The 16699-nt window shown below is 47.6% G+C and overlaps 4 protein-coding genes across 4 annotated transcripts; 3 read left to right on the forward strand and 1 right to left on the reverse strand.

Annotated features, from left to right (window-relative positions):
- Positions 1-1492: 1492 nt before the first annotated feature.
- LACBIDRAFT_318922 (uncharacterized protein) lies at positions 1493-5913 on the forward strand (the record flags this gene model as incomplete). The annotated part of the gene is made up of 8 exons (XM_001879702.1): positions 1493-1582; positions 1639-1695; positions 1752-1814; positions 1874-2164; positions 2215-2874; positions 2959-5001; positions 5053-5654; positions 5715-5913. The coding sequence occupies 8 exons, from the start codon at positions 1493-1495 to the stop codon at positions 5911-5913; spliced, it is 4005 nt and encodes a 1334-aa protein (XP_001879737.1).
- A 1828-nt stretch (positions 5914-7741) lies between these two features.
- Positions 7742-10375, forward strand: LACBIDRAFT_326147 (uncharacterized protein; the record flags this gene model as incomplete). Its single annotated transcript, XM_001879703.1, has 8 exons — positions 7742-7783; positions 7848-7883; positions 7943-8068; positions 8120-8269; positions 8331-9426; positions 9486-9923; positions 9977-10073; positions 10183-10375. The coding sequence occupies 8 exons, from the start codon at positions 7742-7744 to the stop codon at positions 10373-10375; spliced, it is 2178 nt and encodes a 725-aa protein (XP_001879738.1).
- Positions 10376-10752: 377 nt separating this feature from the next.
- LACBIDRAFT_293884 (uncharacterized protein) lies at positions 10753-13557 on the forward strand (the record flags this gene model as incomplete). Its single annotated transcript, XM_001879704.1, has 3 exons — positions 10753-12195; positions 12262-12733; positions 12785-13557. The coding sequence occupies 3 exons, from the start codon at positions 10753-10755 to the stop codon at positions 13336-13338; spliced, it is 2469 nt and encodes an 822-aa protein (XP_001879739.1). The 3' UTR covers positions 13339-13557.
- A 282-nt stretch (positions 13558-13839) lies between these two features.
- Positions 13840-15623, reverse strand: LACBIDRAFT_234075 (uncharacterized protein; the record flags this gene model as incomplete). The annotated part of the gene is made up of 8 exons (XM_001879959.1): positions 13840-13960; positions 14014-14126; positions 14198-14398; positions 14459-14626; positions 14679-14830; positions 14880-15002; positions 15353-15528; positions 15580-15623. Coding segments are annotated over 8 exons (1098 nt in total), but the record flags the coding sequence as incomplete, so codon positions are not given.
- Between the last annotated feature and the right edge of the window lie 1076 nt (positions 15624-16699).

The following is a 16699-nucleotide window of genomic DNA, read 5'->3' on the forward strand; positions in this document are numbered from 1 at the left end:
GACAAGCGAAGACGGATGAATCACATACCAGATATGTAGACTCTAACCTCAGCCAAGTTACCTAATAGGTCTGGATCAAGAACCGGTCTCTTCCTCGAGTCCCAGATCCAAGATGATTTCCATTCATCGCAGAGTATAAACCTTCTACGTTGGAGAGCTTTATAGGAGGTGGAAGACAAAGAGGCGACTGCTGCCTAGGGACGACCTATCGCCGTGGAAGGGAGAAGGAGATGCGTTCGGAGATCAATGTCAGGCTAAGGAGTAGATAAATGACTGCTTAGAAAGGAGCAATAGGTCGAGAGAAGAAAAAAGACACACGACTGCCACCACAGCCAGTGAAGGGCTCACGTATTCGTTCGTTGTCCAAGTATGCGGCAGGTTGGGAGCAATATAGGTACGATGGCGTCGATCCCGAGTCCCTGGGGGTGGATGAGGGCAGTGAACGGACGGCTAAAGGGAAGGCTACACACCATGATTCTGTACGAGGACTTTCTGGATGAACAGTGACTTGCCAACTTGGTGGTGAGTGGGTTTTCGGGTCCTTCACCGACAAAGATAACAAAGAGCTAGAGGAAATTTAGGGACGTAGATGGCTGGGACAGGAAAGGGGAAACCTACGATGAATTCGTGCTAGGTGCACCCGTGTGGCAACAGAAGAAGTTGGAGGAAGGAATAACGTGGGAAGTAAGCTGTACGCCCATCTCGTCTCTTTGAGTCTACAGTCGTGGACAAGCAAAGCCCACTAATTTGGTATCTTGGTAAATAATGTATCTAGAGCTGAGATTTTTCCAGATTCTGGCTCAGATTTGCGAAATGCGTCGAAAAACGCACCTCCGATGTTTTTCCCACGAGGAATTGGTGTGGCCAAAATTTTGGACCAAAAAACTGCAACATTTGGGGAGAAAAACAGGTCAAAACCGGCCAGAAATTATCGAAAGTTGGTACCTGTGCTGGGCTTCGGCTGGAAGCTACTCAGAAAGGGCAAAGAATCTATCAGAAAGGGATTTCCCTGCATTTCGAAAGCCTAGTGTGATGGAATTTCTTAGTCCCGTGATAGATGTCACATCAAAAAGTGACTAAGTGCCCAATTTGGGTCAATGTTTGGCAATTTTTTCCAGAAGAACCGCTCGATAAATTGTTTCGAAACTTGATGGGCAGATTGTTCTCCGTGAAAGGAAGCGATTCCGCTATTTTTCATATTTTTCTTGGCACTTTTTGGTGTCCGGCCAAAAATCTAGGGTCTATTTTTGTATATGGCCATTTTCTCCAAAACGGCTCGTGAGACTTGGCTGAAATTTGGCCAGAAGCTTCCCTCAACGTATCTGCACGTTTTCCGGGCACTTTGGTAGCCATCAATAATTTCCATTTTTATTAGTGGGCTTTGCTTGTCCACGACTGTAGCCTTTATCTACAACCTTCATCTCAACCAACTTCCACCAAACCTCTTTCTTGATCGACAAGCTTCAATCAACCTCTACAACATCTCGTCACCATGCCAGAGTCAAAATTACCCTCCGATAGTTATAACGAATCAGATAGTCCTTCCATCCAAGAGCTAGGATCTCATATCGTGGGAGCTCGCGTACGTATCACGAATTAGGGAAATATCTTTTGTGGTTGTTAACAATATTTATACAGACCCCAGTTGGAGAAAGTGACGCTACCAAAGCCAGTGCACAGGAGAGCCCTCAACTAGTACATCCTTTACCTTTACAACATTCAATGCATCACGGTAGGCTAATGAAGAGCAGGTCACAGATATTGGCCCAGCTGGACGCACAACAGACATTGATGGGAACACTATCGCTACCGATGTAAGTAAATGATGTTGTCTCACTTCTTGAGATTGTGATTAAAATGACCTATACTGCAGGAGCTCGAGGATGATGTGTCTGGAATGATCAATCTTGCTGTCTCGCTCATGGCAGAATGCAAGGCAGGGTTATCGCTTTCAGAGCTAAACAATGTGGTCTTCCTGTTCCGTCAAGTTAAAGATAGCCACCCAGCAACACACCTGCTCCACCGTGCTGCCAAGAGAGATCTTGCCTCCGTGTTGGGTGTCAGATTCATGTATACCAATCACAGACATGATTTGATGGAATCTTTGACTCTTCACAATGAGATAGTCAAGGGTTGGAATTTAGACCAAGAGGCAAGCCCTGAAGTGAGTGTATTTCATTCTTGACAACATATATTAGCTTAGTGAAGAATAAGACCAATACTGCTATCCAACTAGAGGACAAGACAGACACAGAAGTCACATTGAACCTGGCAAAGGGATTGTTGACAAACTTCCAGAAGTCAACTTCCCTTCACATTCTGAATGACATTGTCTTCCTTGTTCAACAGGCACTTCCACAATTATCAGCTGCATCTACTAGCTGGTTCATTGCATTAACAACTCTGGTTGATGCACTATATGCCCGCTTTAACCATTCCTATAATCTGACCGACCTGAATGAAGCAATTTCTAGTTTGCAAGATGCTAGCAAATGTTGCATGAAGCCAGATCAGCAAGAATCAAACATGAACTTCCGGATCTGTGGGCTGTTAGCAACACGATTCGATTTAATGGGGGATATTTCTGATCTTCCAACAGCATTGGATTCAACTATCAGAGGCACTAAAACTTCCACAGGTATTCTGGAATCACTTAAATTCGCCAATCAACTTTGTAAACAGTTCACAATGTCAGGTAACATGGCTTACCTAAATACTGCAGTGACACTTCTCAGGAGAGGGATTGCAAAACTACCTCAGGGAAGTGAGAATCATGCAGCTGTTGTCAATAATCTTGCAAATGCACTGTTGACCCGATTTGAGCAAGGAGGTCAGCAAAGTGATCTTGATGAAGCCCTTTCTCTGCACAGGCAAGCTCTCAAGCTCCAACTTCCATCCCATCCCAATTGATTCAACTCGCTCAACAACCTTGCAAATGCACTGTCAACCCGATTTGAGCAAGGAGGCCAGCGAAGTGATCTTGATGAAGCCATTTCTCTGCATAGGCAAGCTCTCAAGCTCTTCCTTCCACCTCATCCCAAACAATCCAGCTCACTCAACAATCTTGCAAATGCACTGTCAACCCGATTTGAGCAAGGAGGTCAGCAAAGTGATCTCAATGAAGCCATTTCTCTGTACAGGCAAGCTCTTGAGCTCCGACTTCCACCCCATCCCCTGCAATCCAGAGGCACACTCCACAATCTTGCTTCTGCACTGGTGATTCGATTTGAGCAAGGAGGTCAGCAAAGTGATCTCAATGAAGGCATTTCTCTGCACAGGCAAGCTCTCCAGCTTTTTCTTCCACCCCATCCCTTTCGATCCAACTCACTCAACAATCTTGCAAATGCACTGTGGACCCAATTTGAGCAAGGAGGTCAGCAAAGTGACCTGGATGAAGCCATTTCTCTGCACAGGCAAGCTCTTGAGCTCCGTCTTCAACCCCATCCCAATCGACCCACCTCACTAAACAATCTTGCTTCTGCACTGTCAACCCGATTTGAGCAAGGAGGTCAGCAAAGTGACCTTGATGAAGCCATTTTTCTGCAAAGGCAAGCTCTCGAACTCTTCCTTCCACCCCATCCCCTTCGACCCAGCTCACTCCACAATCTTGCTTCTGCACTGTCAACCCGATTTTGGCGAAGAGGTCAGCAAAGTGATATTGATGAAGCCATTTCTCTGCACAGGCAAGCTCTTGAGCTCTTCCTTCCACCCCATCCCCTTCGATCCAGCTCACTCCACAATCTTGCTTCTGCACTGTCAATCCGATTTCGGCAAGTAGGTCAGCAAAGTGATCTCAATGAAGCCATTTCTCTGCAAAGGCAAGCTCTCAAACTCTTCCTTCCACCCCATCCCCTTCAATCCAGCTCACTCAACAATCTTGCAAATGCACTGTTGACCCAGTTTCAGCAAGGAGGTCAGCAAAGTGATCTTGATGAAGCCATTTCTCTGCACAGGCAAGCTCTCAAGCTCCGGCTTCCACCCCATCTTGACCGATCCAGCTCCCTTCACAATCTTGCTTCTGCACTATCAACCCAATTTCAGCAAGGAGGTCAGCAAAGTGATCTTGATAAAGCAATGTCTCTATTCCTCGCTGCTACCCAATACCCATTCCAATCTCCATCAAATCGCCTCCGTGTTGCAAGGGGGTGGACACGTTGTGCAGATAGAAATCAACATAGCTCTGCAATTGATGCTTATGAAGCTTCCATACAGGCTTTACCACGGGTGGCTGCTCTGAGCTTGGATGTAGCATCACGACAGGACGCCATGACTGCAGGTAGTGATGGCTTAGCTCGGGATGCAGCTAGATGTGCTATTCGCTCTGGATGTATAGACAAAGCCATAGAACTTCTAGAAGCAGGACGAAGTATCTTCTGGTCACAGGTTCTATCTCTCCGCTCACCCTTTGATCAACTTCACAAGATTGCACCGGAATTGGCAGATAAGCTACGAAGTATTGCAACTAAGCTGGAGATTGGGTCTCATCGTGATGTTTTTTCTGAGATTTCAGACAACAGAAAGAAGTTGTCTATAGAGCAGGAAGCAGCCCGACTCAATCACCTTAACCAAGAATGGGCTCAATCTATTCATGAAGTTAGGAAATTGAGTGGATTTGAGGACTTTCTATGCCCATCCCGTCTATCCTCACTCAAAGCAGCTGCATCAGAACATCCAGTTGTCATTCTCATCGCAAATGATGATGAAAGCCATTGCCTCATCATGACATCAACAATCATTCATCACATCCCTCTTCCAAACTTAGGCACTCCAACATTGAAGGAACTTGTTCATAAGATTCAGATAGCTGGCTCTCAGTCACCAATATCACGGTTGCTCATTGATCAAACCCAAGACATAAATATAGAGCTTCTGGAAGAAGAGCGAGCAGGGAGGGTTAGCAGCGATACTCAACTTAGATCTTCAGATGACCTGTTCAAATCCGTTTTGAGGATGCTGTGGGATGAATTGGTGAAGCCAGTCATTAATGTTCTCAATATTAAGGTCAGTCAATATATTTCTGCAAATGATCAACCTACTCACAAAATATTATAGAAATCGGACAAAATGACTGTTCTGCAATGGTGCCCAACTGGTCATTTTACCTTCCTCCCCATCCATGCCGCAGGCTGCTATGATGACAAGCTAGCTATTGATTGTGCTCCAGATTACTTCATTTCCTCATATACTCCAACCATAGGGGCACTTCTGGCTTTGGATTCAGCTCCTGATTCAGCTCCCACCACCCAATCATTCCAAATGATGGCTGTGATCCAATCTAAAGGGCTTCGTTATACAAGAATGGAGCTAGAAAACATTCAACGACATGTACCCTCCGAAGCTCTCATCAAATTAGGAGTTCCCGAAGTACCTGCTGGAGTTGAAGCCGTTGCCTCCCATCTTTCGAGTGTGTCTATCGTTCACTTTGCATGCCATGGGAATCAAAATCCACAAAATCCACTTGACAGTGGGCTCACACTCGATGATGGGCTACTCCGAATCTCGAGAATCATGAAGGAAAAGATGCCAAATGGATCACTTGCCTTTCTCTGTGCCTGCGAGACGGCTGTAGGTGATCAAAATCTACCAGATGAGGCAATGAGCATAGGTGCAAGCTTGATCTTTTCCGGATTTCGGCGGGTCATTGCTACTATGTGGTAGGTTGTTCTTAGCATTTTTCCCTTGGAAATACATTCTGAGAGTGTTTATTGGGCTAGGAAAATGAGTGACGAAGACGGACCTACCATTGTGGATACATTCTATGAAGAACTTTTCTCTGGCAGTCCTGATGGAAGACCAGCTCTTAAACCTGATATGACAAAGTCTGCCCTAGCCCTTCACCTTGCAGTCAAGAAACTCCGTTCACAGGGTGTTCCATTCCGACGTTGGGTTCCCTTTATCCATATGGGCAAATGATATGGGTACAATATAATACATTTTGCCAGTATACTGTATGTTTCGACTCCGTTTGGGATATTTTTTGTTTCTCTAAGGCTGCCTGCCCTCTTTTGTTAAAAACGATGTCAATAAAATGCGAATCAAGATAATGATCTATGATATTTAGCCGTGAAAATAAATGAGTCATATTGTCTTCGCAACTGTGTCATTACCACCGTGCCCTAAGGCTATGACAACCGAGGAACCAGACAGAAAACGAAAAGAACGAAAACAGAAAAAAATTGCATCGTTTCCACTCGTTGTTTCCGGCTGGTTTCAGCATCTACATTGGCCTCAAAACCCAATTCTTCCGGAGCCCTACCAGCTGGTGTTTACTCTCCTTCTCCTGCTGATGCACCCACAACGTCGTGCCCTCGCTCCCCGTAACAAGTGGGGACCCAAATCCGGGGTCGTGGCTGATGACACAAAAATCGCATGGATACCCAGGATAGGGAATCGAAGTCGGAGTTGTGGAGAAGGCGCTGAGCTTGATCTTACTGTGGACTCCATAGCTGGATGGATGGGAAGAAGCCCCTGCTGCCCTTGGGAGGGGCAGTCTGGGAGAGTGAATCCACGCTGCCGAGACTTCCAGTTCCGGCCAAATTTAGTGCACTGTGGTTGTTCCCGCACAAAGTGGATTTCGGCGATCCTTCACGACTTTCTCTCCTCACGATACCGTCACCCATCACTGCACTTGATCGGTTTTTAATGGAACTTGATATAGCATTGGTCAGGCTCAATTCCGACTGTGGCCTTTGGATGGCGCTACTGGGGGAGCTTGGACTTGGATCTACATCCGCGGGACGTGGGGTCTGGGGTGCCCGTTAAGTTGGGTTTATTTGCTGGGAGGCCGGGGATGTTGGTGGGCTCGTTGTGTGTTCTTTAGCGGGAAACATGGAAAGGTCCGCAAAGGCAGGTAATTTTAGTGCGGAAGCCCTGTCTGCACCATTGAAAGGGGAATCCTTCGTCGTAACACTCCGGCTATTGAAGACTTTCGCGGTGGCTGCCGCTGGGGTTCATCAAACTGAGCTTTTGTGTGGAAGAAGACGGAGTTGGGGTGAACTGAGTGAACTGAAACGTCGGTGGTGAGGATGACTTGCAGCTGTGGTGCAATGGGTATTGTTTCTGAGTGAAGGGATACGGCGGAGGAAGCTGCGAAAGATGTGGCGGGTCTACTGGATGTTCCTGGCTGAAGGAAGCCCGCCGCATTCCCAAAGGTCGCCAAGCTCCCTTTGTTGGGTGTCACTTACTTCGCCTCCCTCTACAAACTTCTACAGGTTCCATTACAGCCAGATTATGAGTTCCATATCGCGTTTTTGGAATTCAGAAATTTTGGCGTCAGTGCCAGCATCAACGATACCATTGGTCATTACATTATGGGCTTGAAGATTGTAAAAAGGAATGATAGTCGGGCAGGTAGAAACGGTTGTCGAATTGGAAACGACAAGGACGACCGTTTCGTCGGTAAGAGCACTATTGTGCTCGTACCCACCCGTGGGTACGACATCCAATGGTGGACTGAGGGTACGAGCTGTACCTGCATATGAATCGACTTTGATGGAGGTGGTCGAACAAAGATGAAGATCTGTTTGTAGTAAATAAGTTGAGAACACAAGATTGAAATGGATTATTTAAATAACCTCATTCGCAGGTTTATGGTCTGTCTGAAAATTCTGCTTGGATGGTTGGGGCTGTTGTTCTGAAGATGCGAGTGGATTGGATGAAGGGAGAAAGGTAAATTATTGACATGCGTCGCCCATGCCAAACAATCATTACATCAACTACCAGAACCAGCCATTGAAGGTGAATGGAGAGTCGAGGTGGTGCCACCAGGACTCCCGCATCGCCGGTAGGTGCGCTTATCATGTTTAACTCTTCGACAAGGACACAGCATGAAAACTTGTCTTTCCTAGCATAACGACACTAGCGCACCCCCAGGTCCTTCGTTGGTAAGTAAGCGAAAATATTATCAATGGCGTCGACCTAACTTACACTGACATGTCTGTAGCATATCAAGCCTCCTCCCTTACGTACCCCTTCTCAAACTCAGAAGACGTCGCCTCTTGGTGCACGCTATCAATCTGCTGGGAATTACAATTCGGAAGATGAGGCGTTTATTGAAGGGCCCGAAGAGGTGTGTAAACAGATCGAGTAGCATACGTTCTCGACTAACATTACTGGAAAGATAAAGACCTGGCGATCTGGAGAACAATTCCAACATCCACTTTCTCAAACAGACGACGACCCATGGATGACTTGCAATGGCATTGTGGGGAAATTCGACAAGGACATGTGTGACGTATGGAAAGACGAAATACAGAACCTTCTCATATTTGTGAGCTTTTTTCTCGATTTTAGTCTTTTTACGAATGTTCAACCATCCGTATTCTATCTAGGCAGGTCTCTTCTCAGCAGTGGTTACTGCATTTACAATTGAGTCATACCAGCTGCTCAAGGGAAATTCTGTAACAGCTCACTCAGAGCGGATAAACATCCTCTGGTTTGTCAGTTTGTCACTGAGTTTGGCGACTGTCTCGATTGGCATCGTTTGCATGCAATGGCTCCGCGAATTTCAACGAGACGCCAACTTGCCTCCCAAGGATTCTGTTGCCCTCCGTCAAATGCGCTATGAGGGTTTGCTGAAATGGCGCGTGCCAGGCATTCTTTCGGTGCTTCCGTTGCTCCTTCAGGGAGGTCTTGTCTTATTTCTGGCTGGTCTCCTGGACCTATTATGGCATCTGAACCACAAGGTTGCAATTGCTGTCACTACTGTCGTCGCAGGTCCGATGTTGTTTCTCGCTGTGACAACAGTGCTTCCCGCTTTACAAGTCATCATCACTCAGGATCGCCACCTCCGTATTGCCCAGTGTCCGTACAAGTCACCACAGTCTTGGGCATTTTATCGCGTCGCCATTTTCTCGGCGCGTTTTGCCCTATATATTGATCAATATATGAGAGGTCAAAACCAGCGTATCGCTACGAAACGTGGAGTTCTGAGATGCCTTTCCCAAGTACGCAATTGGCTTCAGTACGATATTTATTGGTGGCAACTACGCGAGGCTTTCTCTGTGAACGCCGCAGGAGAGCCCTGCTTGACGACAGATAGCCACGATATAATTGGAGGCTTAGTATGGATTGCAGAGGCGTCTCTGCATAGCATCCCTTGGCTCAGTGCCGTCCAAGCTTGTTTTCGGGATCTCGACTCTTTGCCTGCGGTCAAAGCACTACGGCTACTGTTCCGCACCAAAGGAGATCTTTCTGTTCCGAGCGAACTGCGCGTAGTTCGCGATCCTGTAATCCATCAAGATATCGTTGCAGCGCATGTGCTCTCATACTTCCGGGAACACAATCATCAATTACATGAATTCCTTCTGCCTCACCGCACAGAGTTGTATGTGCGCATCAGAAACAGCTCAGTTGGAAGCTACAACATGAAGGACGGTGTTACATGCCCCGTGAGCACATTTCATGATGTGAAACAACTACCAAAAGGTTCGTCCAGTGCTTTAAACCCTCATGCAATGTCCATTGTCTAACCATATTTTCTCTAGATATATACATCCAATTTTTATACTGCTTCTCCTCATTGCTTTCTAAGAAAGACGTGAAGCAGGAAGACATGGACGCTGCGTGGTACATCTTCGTCATCATTCTCCGTGATCCACAATTGCCTGACCTTGATTCACGTCGTGCACTTGAGAGGTTTTTGGGATCTCTTGAGCGATGGGTGAACGAAACCGAAGGCCCTGCGAGGTTGCGTCCTGTAGAGGGTTTGGTGGACCACATTTTAGCCTTTCACAGGAGTCGTGCCTATGCCTTGATTCGGGAGAGGGTGCCTGAATGCCTCCCTCTGTTTTCTTCGGTTCTGGGGTCTTTGGATGATGCGGTGGTGCAGTATGGTTTTCCTGAATCTTTCTCTCGGATGCCTGATGTTGATTATTGGTGGGGTCTTGCGATGGAAATGAGGGTGGACAATACCCCGGTCCCTGGTGATACCCAGTAAGAATGCGGCTATGGACTTCGCTTGACTGTCAGTATGTAGGACTTGATATCGTTAATTATACGGGCATAGTTTGGTCGTCCATGAGTATATATACTCAGGACACCTGGTCTGCCCGCAAATATCAACCAGTCCTTCTGTGAGCAAAACTGAGAGGCTTGCCGCCGCTCTCTGCCCCCCCACCCCCAGGCAGGACCCACGCGTAGGGCGTACACCCACATTGCAATGCAAAACTCTATTTCTATTAGTACGATAACCAACGCGCCTGCGAGTGCCGACGTAGAAATCCAAAGGTCAGGCTTTCAGGACTCAGGAGCACCGTCAGCTCTAAGTAAGGCTGCGACCACGGGAGGAGGTCGACGGTACCGCAGCCCTTTCATTGACAGGATCTGGCGTTTCAACCGTGCACAACGTTCCCCACAACTGCAGGCCAACCTTTGACATGTGCTTGTGGTTACATTTTGTTATTGGTTGCCCGGATTTTAAGGATCTATTGCCGCCATTAAGGAACGGGACTCCTGAGCTTCTCGCTCCATCAAATCAATAATGGGCGTCTTCTTCGTAGAGATTGCAAGTGATAACAGAGGATGGATATAATGTATGAGTGCTGGCAAGACGAGTAATGGGCCTCTCTGGAAGAGGGACTTGTAAATTTAAGTTGATGATGGGGTTGGTGATGGTCACTGGAATTGATGAGAAAAAGTCTACTTGAATTATTGTGAACGGTGAATCAAATACAACCGCTTTCCCTGTACTTACTTACTCTCATCATAGTTCTGACCTTGCCATCGACGAGACTGCCTTCCTCGCCGTTCTCGATGGTCAAGGAGCCTCCTATACCCCGCTCGCCCTTGCCAGGTGCCAAGCGATTCCGTCCTCCCAACATTGATCTCACTCGTGCGAGTGAGAAGCGGGGCCCCACAGTCCAACTCGAATCAGAAACGCTCGCATCTCCCCTCAACCTTCAGCTTTCTGACAATGAATTGGATGATATCCTACAGCTTTCTTCGCCAGAGTCATCTCCGTCTTTATCTCCTGTATCAGCCGCCGTTCCGTCTCTAAATATACCAACGGGAGAAGACGCCGTCCCAGACGACCTCTCAAAGGATCTGGCTGTGCTTGAACGACTCCGCAAAAGTGTTCAGCAAAACTTACGGCTTCGTCCTATACGCTCTCGCAGCAATCTTAAAGTCGACCTCAGTGTTGAATTCTCTCCTCCCAAAACCCCAAGATCCCCCTTCCCGCCGAGCGCCACATCTCCTTCACGGAAAGAATCTGACCCTCTGAGCGCAATTAGCCCTACGTCCAGCGTATCTTCGTCATATTTCACCCCCATCGCTGAAACACCACGTAGCAGCCTATTTGCAGGGTCAAGCCATGCAGAACGCTTCACCACCATACCAATCCCGCAATTACCACATCCCCCCAGTTCCATCAGCCCCAAGATTCTATATGATCGCATGGTGTCCCCAAAACGTCCTTTGTTGATCGATACTCGCACTTTGGTCTCTCATCAAGAATTTCATGTGCAACATAGCATTAATATCGCCATCCCCTCTCTTATTCTAAAGCGCTGTCGGAAACCTGGAGGCGGATTCCAAACCCTTGACGCGTTGCGTCAGTTTATCACCTCTGATCAGGGGAAAGCAGAGTGGGATAATTACATGCGTCCAGGAGGCGCCTGGGATGGGGATGTGGTGGTATACGATGACGAAATGAGTCTGAAGGACAAGGACAACGCTAGTATGACTGCATGGGCCGTAATTCATGTTATATCCCCGCTGCTCAGCTACGGCAGTGTTCATTATCTGGATGGTGGCATCTCCATCGCAGGACATCACCCCTATCTCGAAAGGTTGATCGTAACCGAAGGGGAATCGCATGTCGCAGAGAAACCAACGCCCCAAGGAGCTCTCCAGAAAGGTCCAAAAAAGGGTGCAGGATTGTTTCAGTTGGACACCCAGACTGCCTTCAGGTCAAAGCAATTGCCAGAATTAGAGCCTTCATCTTCTACAGCTTCCAACCCACCATCTCCCCTCCCGCGATCACCTATGCCTATGATGCCCTCTGTGTCATCATCCCGAACTTTATCTTCAGCGGATCCGGACCAGATCAACATTGTAGATGCGACACCTTCACCTACGCCGTCGTCTGTTGGATTCAGGCGACCCCTACCACCCCGTCGGCCCAGCGTCCCAAATCTTCGTCGCATAGAAACGAAGTCCACTGAGCGACTTAATGGAAACCCTCCAAAGTTATCTGTACGCACAAAACCCATGCGTTCAGTGACTTTGGCCGTTCCACCCTCTCTTTCACTTTCTTTGCAGATACCCACTTCCCCATCCCATCTGAATCTTCTCTACTCAACTCATTCTCCACCAGCATCCGCTCGATGGACACCAACGTCACCCTCTATAAATGATCCAGCCAATTACCTCACACCTTACTTCACCCCTCCACATACGCCTGCCACCCCAAAACCCTTCTTACCGCCATCACCACACACCGCCCGACTCGAGCTCGATCCTCCAACTACCGACGATTCTTTCCCCGTATTCACGATCTCGACCATTCTTCCCAATTTCCTGTACCTTGGTCCGGAGTTGACAACACAGGAACATGTTGGAGAACTGCAAGAGCTCGGCGTCCGCCGAATATTAAACATTGCCGCTGAATGCGACGATGACCAGGGGCTCCGATTGAGAGAGGTTTTTGAAAAGTACTTCAAGATACCAATGAGGGACACAGTCGAAGAAGAGAACATTGCACAGGGTGTGAAAGAAGTCTGTGAGATTCTTGGTGAGCCCCAACGTTTCCTGTTAGCGCATGTATGTATTCATTCTTCGGTAGATGACGCCCGGCTACACTCGGCACCCACCTACGTCCACTGTAAAGCTGGAAAATCTCGCTCAGTCACAGCTGTCATGGCCTACCTCATCCACGCAAACCACTGGACACTCTCACGTGCTTATTCATTCGTGCTCGAAAGACGGAAAGGAATCTCTCCCAATATTGGGTTCGTCTCGGAGCTTATGAGCTTTGAGGAACAAGAGCTGGGAGGAAAGTCTGTCGGGGTACAACCTTCAGCTCCAGGTGGTGGCTCTTCGACTCAAGATAATGGTGTGCCAGATAACTATGGTGCTGCGGTGGGTCGACGCAGCGGCCACGTACGCGAAAGTTTACCGCCAGCCCTTGGCGGCCTTGATTCTCTTGGGGTAAACGGTGGCCCCATGTCCGCAGGAGGTCTGATGGACAGAGTCATGGGTGATTCTGGCCAAGAGATGGAGATCAAAGACTCTTCTGGCAGGTATCGCCATGCTAGAAGGGCCCCTGTGGACGAGAATACTTTGCAGCCCATGAGAAGGGTGAGCAAAGCTGGACTGGAGAGCTCGTTCTATGGATGATGTAACTGTGCTCTTCTTTCTCGTGCTTTGATTTATTCTTTGAGAGCTTATTATCCTGTCAGTACCATCGCGTCTCCTTCCCATTCCCTTAACAATTTTACATCGTTTTTCTTCGGATACATACACATCATACCCCTCCTTTCACGGCTACGATTCTCTTTACCTTGGTCATTGCATGCACGCTTACTTTGTGCTCTAAATTATTCTCTCCTCCATTTGAAAAAACAAAAGAACTAGTATCTATTCTTCTCTCAGAAGTTCTCGTGCAAGACCACCCGCCACAAGAACCCCTTGTTCCTCCGGATCCAATGCTTCCATTCCACCCTCCAGCAAAAGTTGAGACCTAGAAGAATTCTATCAGTCTCATTGCGTTGATCGAGGTTGAATCCTCACTCCAAACGTGATATATAGCTTCCGTCCGACTCCAAGCGAAGGTCAGGTCCCACGTATCTGCCCAGTCAACCAACCATCAAAGAAACGCATAAAAGTAATGCACACGACTCACAGTTTATTCCTTACCGAAAACTGCAGGAAGCTCTTCCAGTACGGGTCGCGCTGCAATAACGCCCCGTTTCCAACGACTACCAATAGCTCTTTAGCACGAGTAATCGCCACATTCATCCTATCCGCGAACGCGAGTCAGAAGTATGTCATCAAGTCAAAGAAAGACCTAACCGTTTTCGCTCGTAAATCAAACCGAGACCTTTTCTGATATCCTCATCCAAGAAACGTTCCTGTGACCGTACGCAAGATATAACGACCACCCTACTCTCCCGACCTTGGTAATCCTATAAGATAAGAAAGAATTGGGGTCAATGACAGAGCCCCGTTGTTCATCATAATTCAAACAGACACCAACCTCGACAGTACCAACATCAACGGCATTCAACATCTCCTTCCTCAACTTCTCTCGCAACTTCCACACCTGCTCCCTCCACGGCGCCATAACCCCAATTTGCTCAGGGTGGAGCACAGGTTTGCAGAGATGGGCATCCTTCAGCAAAGACTTGATAACCTCCACAACCTCCTCGATCTCGCCAGGGTTGTACCACGTAGCCCTCTGTGTGATGTGAATGATCAGGTCGAGACCGTCTACATTCAAGGGACTCAGCCGACGCACTTCGTCGTTGCTCTCCTCTTTGGAGTCGGTCCCGATCACCTTTAGCGGAAGCTTTGGGTTCGGAAGGCCAGACCATACCACGGTCCCGTTCTTGGCGAATGGTTGTAATGTATCGTTGTAAAATATGGCTGATGGCGGCATCAGAATCACAGGGTGGCTGCGGTAATTCTACGACACAAGGGGTGTCATGGTTGTGCATGATTGAAAGGATGAGCCGTACCTTGACAAGATTGGTAGACGGCGCGAGAGAGGGCATGAGGGCCAACGAATTTCCCTTTTTAGCCGTATATAGTGGTCTCTCGAATAGGCGTTCTAGCAGTGATACATTGAGTTCACCCGTGCGAGCCTCCTCCGATGTTACGATGGGGCCCACTGAGTGCATTTGAGATATCCATTCTAAAGTCATAATATCAAAACCTACGCTGATTAGGATCACCACAAAGCACTAATTGAGGTAGGAATGGTTTGGGAACAATTTCGTTGTCTGGCACATGGGGCACAATGACGGAGATGGGTATGAGGAGTTCGGGTTCGGACCCTTGAGCTGCCTAAGAGTCAGACAATCATCAGGTAATGATTGCGAAGGAAGCAAGAAATAGACCTCGTCAATTAACAAATGCGTCCAATGAGGTTCAACAATATATTTCTGCGGTCGATGCGGATGGTAGTTTGCAGTGACCTCTTCCTCCATAGCCATCAAGGTTCTATTGGTGAATTGTGCTCCCACAAGTATATTAGCGTCTAAACAGGAGCATACTACCACTCTATACTTGAAGAGGGTCTTCCAAGGGGGCAGGGCGAACTTGTCTTCTTCGACGTCTGTGAAAAGGTGCACGCTTTAGAACAGTCAGGTTGGGGGAGAGGCAAACACACAGCAATATTGCATAATTTTACTGGGCACCTCAGCAAACGTTCTGTTTTGATCGTTCAGTCGCAACATTTGTGATGGAGTAAGGTTTGGCTGAAGTCGTTGAGCGAGGGTATCTGTTGCTGGATTCGAGGGTGCGCAGAGGAGAACACAAGCTTCAGGTTGAAGGCGGAGGATTTGAAGCACCGCTTCTACGACTGTCCTACAAACAATGTGAATATTCGCTCATTAGCAGTGAAGACAATGTCCTGACCTGGTTTTACCCGTCCCTGGTGGACCACCAATAAGGTGAGGCACAGCCGATTGGTTCAACGCGATAGATGTTACTGCCACCTGGAACACGTCGCGCTAAGCCCATAATCGGACAACGAAAAATGGGCTCAAACAATACTCTTTGTTCTCTATTCAGACCCGGATCAACCCATTCGTCTTCATTGATAAATGCATTCTTCAAGAGGATACGGGGAGTGCCCTTTAAAAAGTCTTGCGGCTCTGGAAAAATCCAATGCCGAGCTATATTCATATTAGACTCTTCAACCAAAACCTCACTAATTGAGGACACAGCAGCTTCCATTGCGCAAGACGGCGCAGCGTTGATCAGGAAGGAGATGTTGAAGGCAAGAGGGAGTTCATCTTCCGGACCGAAAGCATATAGCCCATCTTCAAACTTCTGTCCAAGGATTGGCGTTACGTAGGTTTGTATATGTTTCTTCAAAGTCGGGCTATGTAAATCTGGTGGGAAACCCGTAAAAATTTAACAGCGAAAAGAAAAGAAGGACGCACGAACAAAACCTTCCCTCTTCCTCAAAGTCACAACCCTTCCTTCAAACGCTTTCATACTTCCAATTTTCTGATCCTCGATGACCTCTCGCATGTGTACCAAGTCTCCAATATCTAACCTTGGATGATTTTCGCGTATACCAGGAACATAAAGCACAAATTGCGCATCGCTCCAGATAGCCACGCTGACCCTGGTTTTCCACAAAGTAATCTGCTCTTTTTGAGTGGTCATTGCGTCAAGCTCATGGCGCAGGATGCCAGTCCAATGCTCGTAATATGAAGCTGGATCGAGGGGCGGCCCACTTTCCTCTGGAGGTGGTGCAGCGAGTAGAGCAAGAGGGTGAGAAGATCTGACGATTTTGATTAGACTGGGGAGAAGGTATGTTTGACGATATTGTAAAGGGGGGAATACAGCTATAGGTTCCAGAGGGTATAGGGTATGAGGTTGTTTTTGAATATCTTTTAAGTACTGAGGTATGAAAATGTCTGCCTACAAAGGAGGTAAGCGCAAAATACATCATATCTTGGTGAACTTACATATTTATCAAGTTGAAAGTTTTCTGATGTCTGAGGAGCACAATGATAAGCCACGG

The sequence above is a fragment of the Laccaria bicolor genome, genomic scaffold (assembly GCF_000143565.1).
Source record: "Laccaria bicolor S238N-H82 LACBIscaffold_9 genomic scaffold, whole genome shotgun sequence".
Classification (NCBI taxonomy): domain Eukaryota; kingdom Fungi; phylum Basidiomycota; class Agaricomycetes; order Agaricales; family Hydnangiaceae; genus Laccaria; species Laccaria bicolor.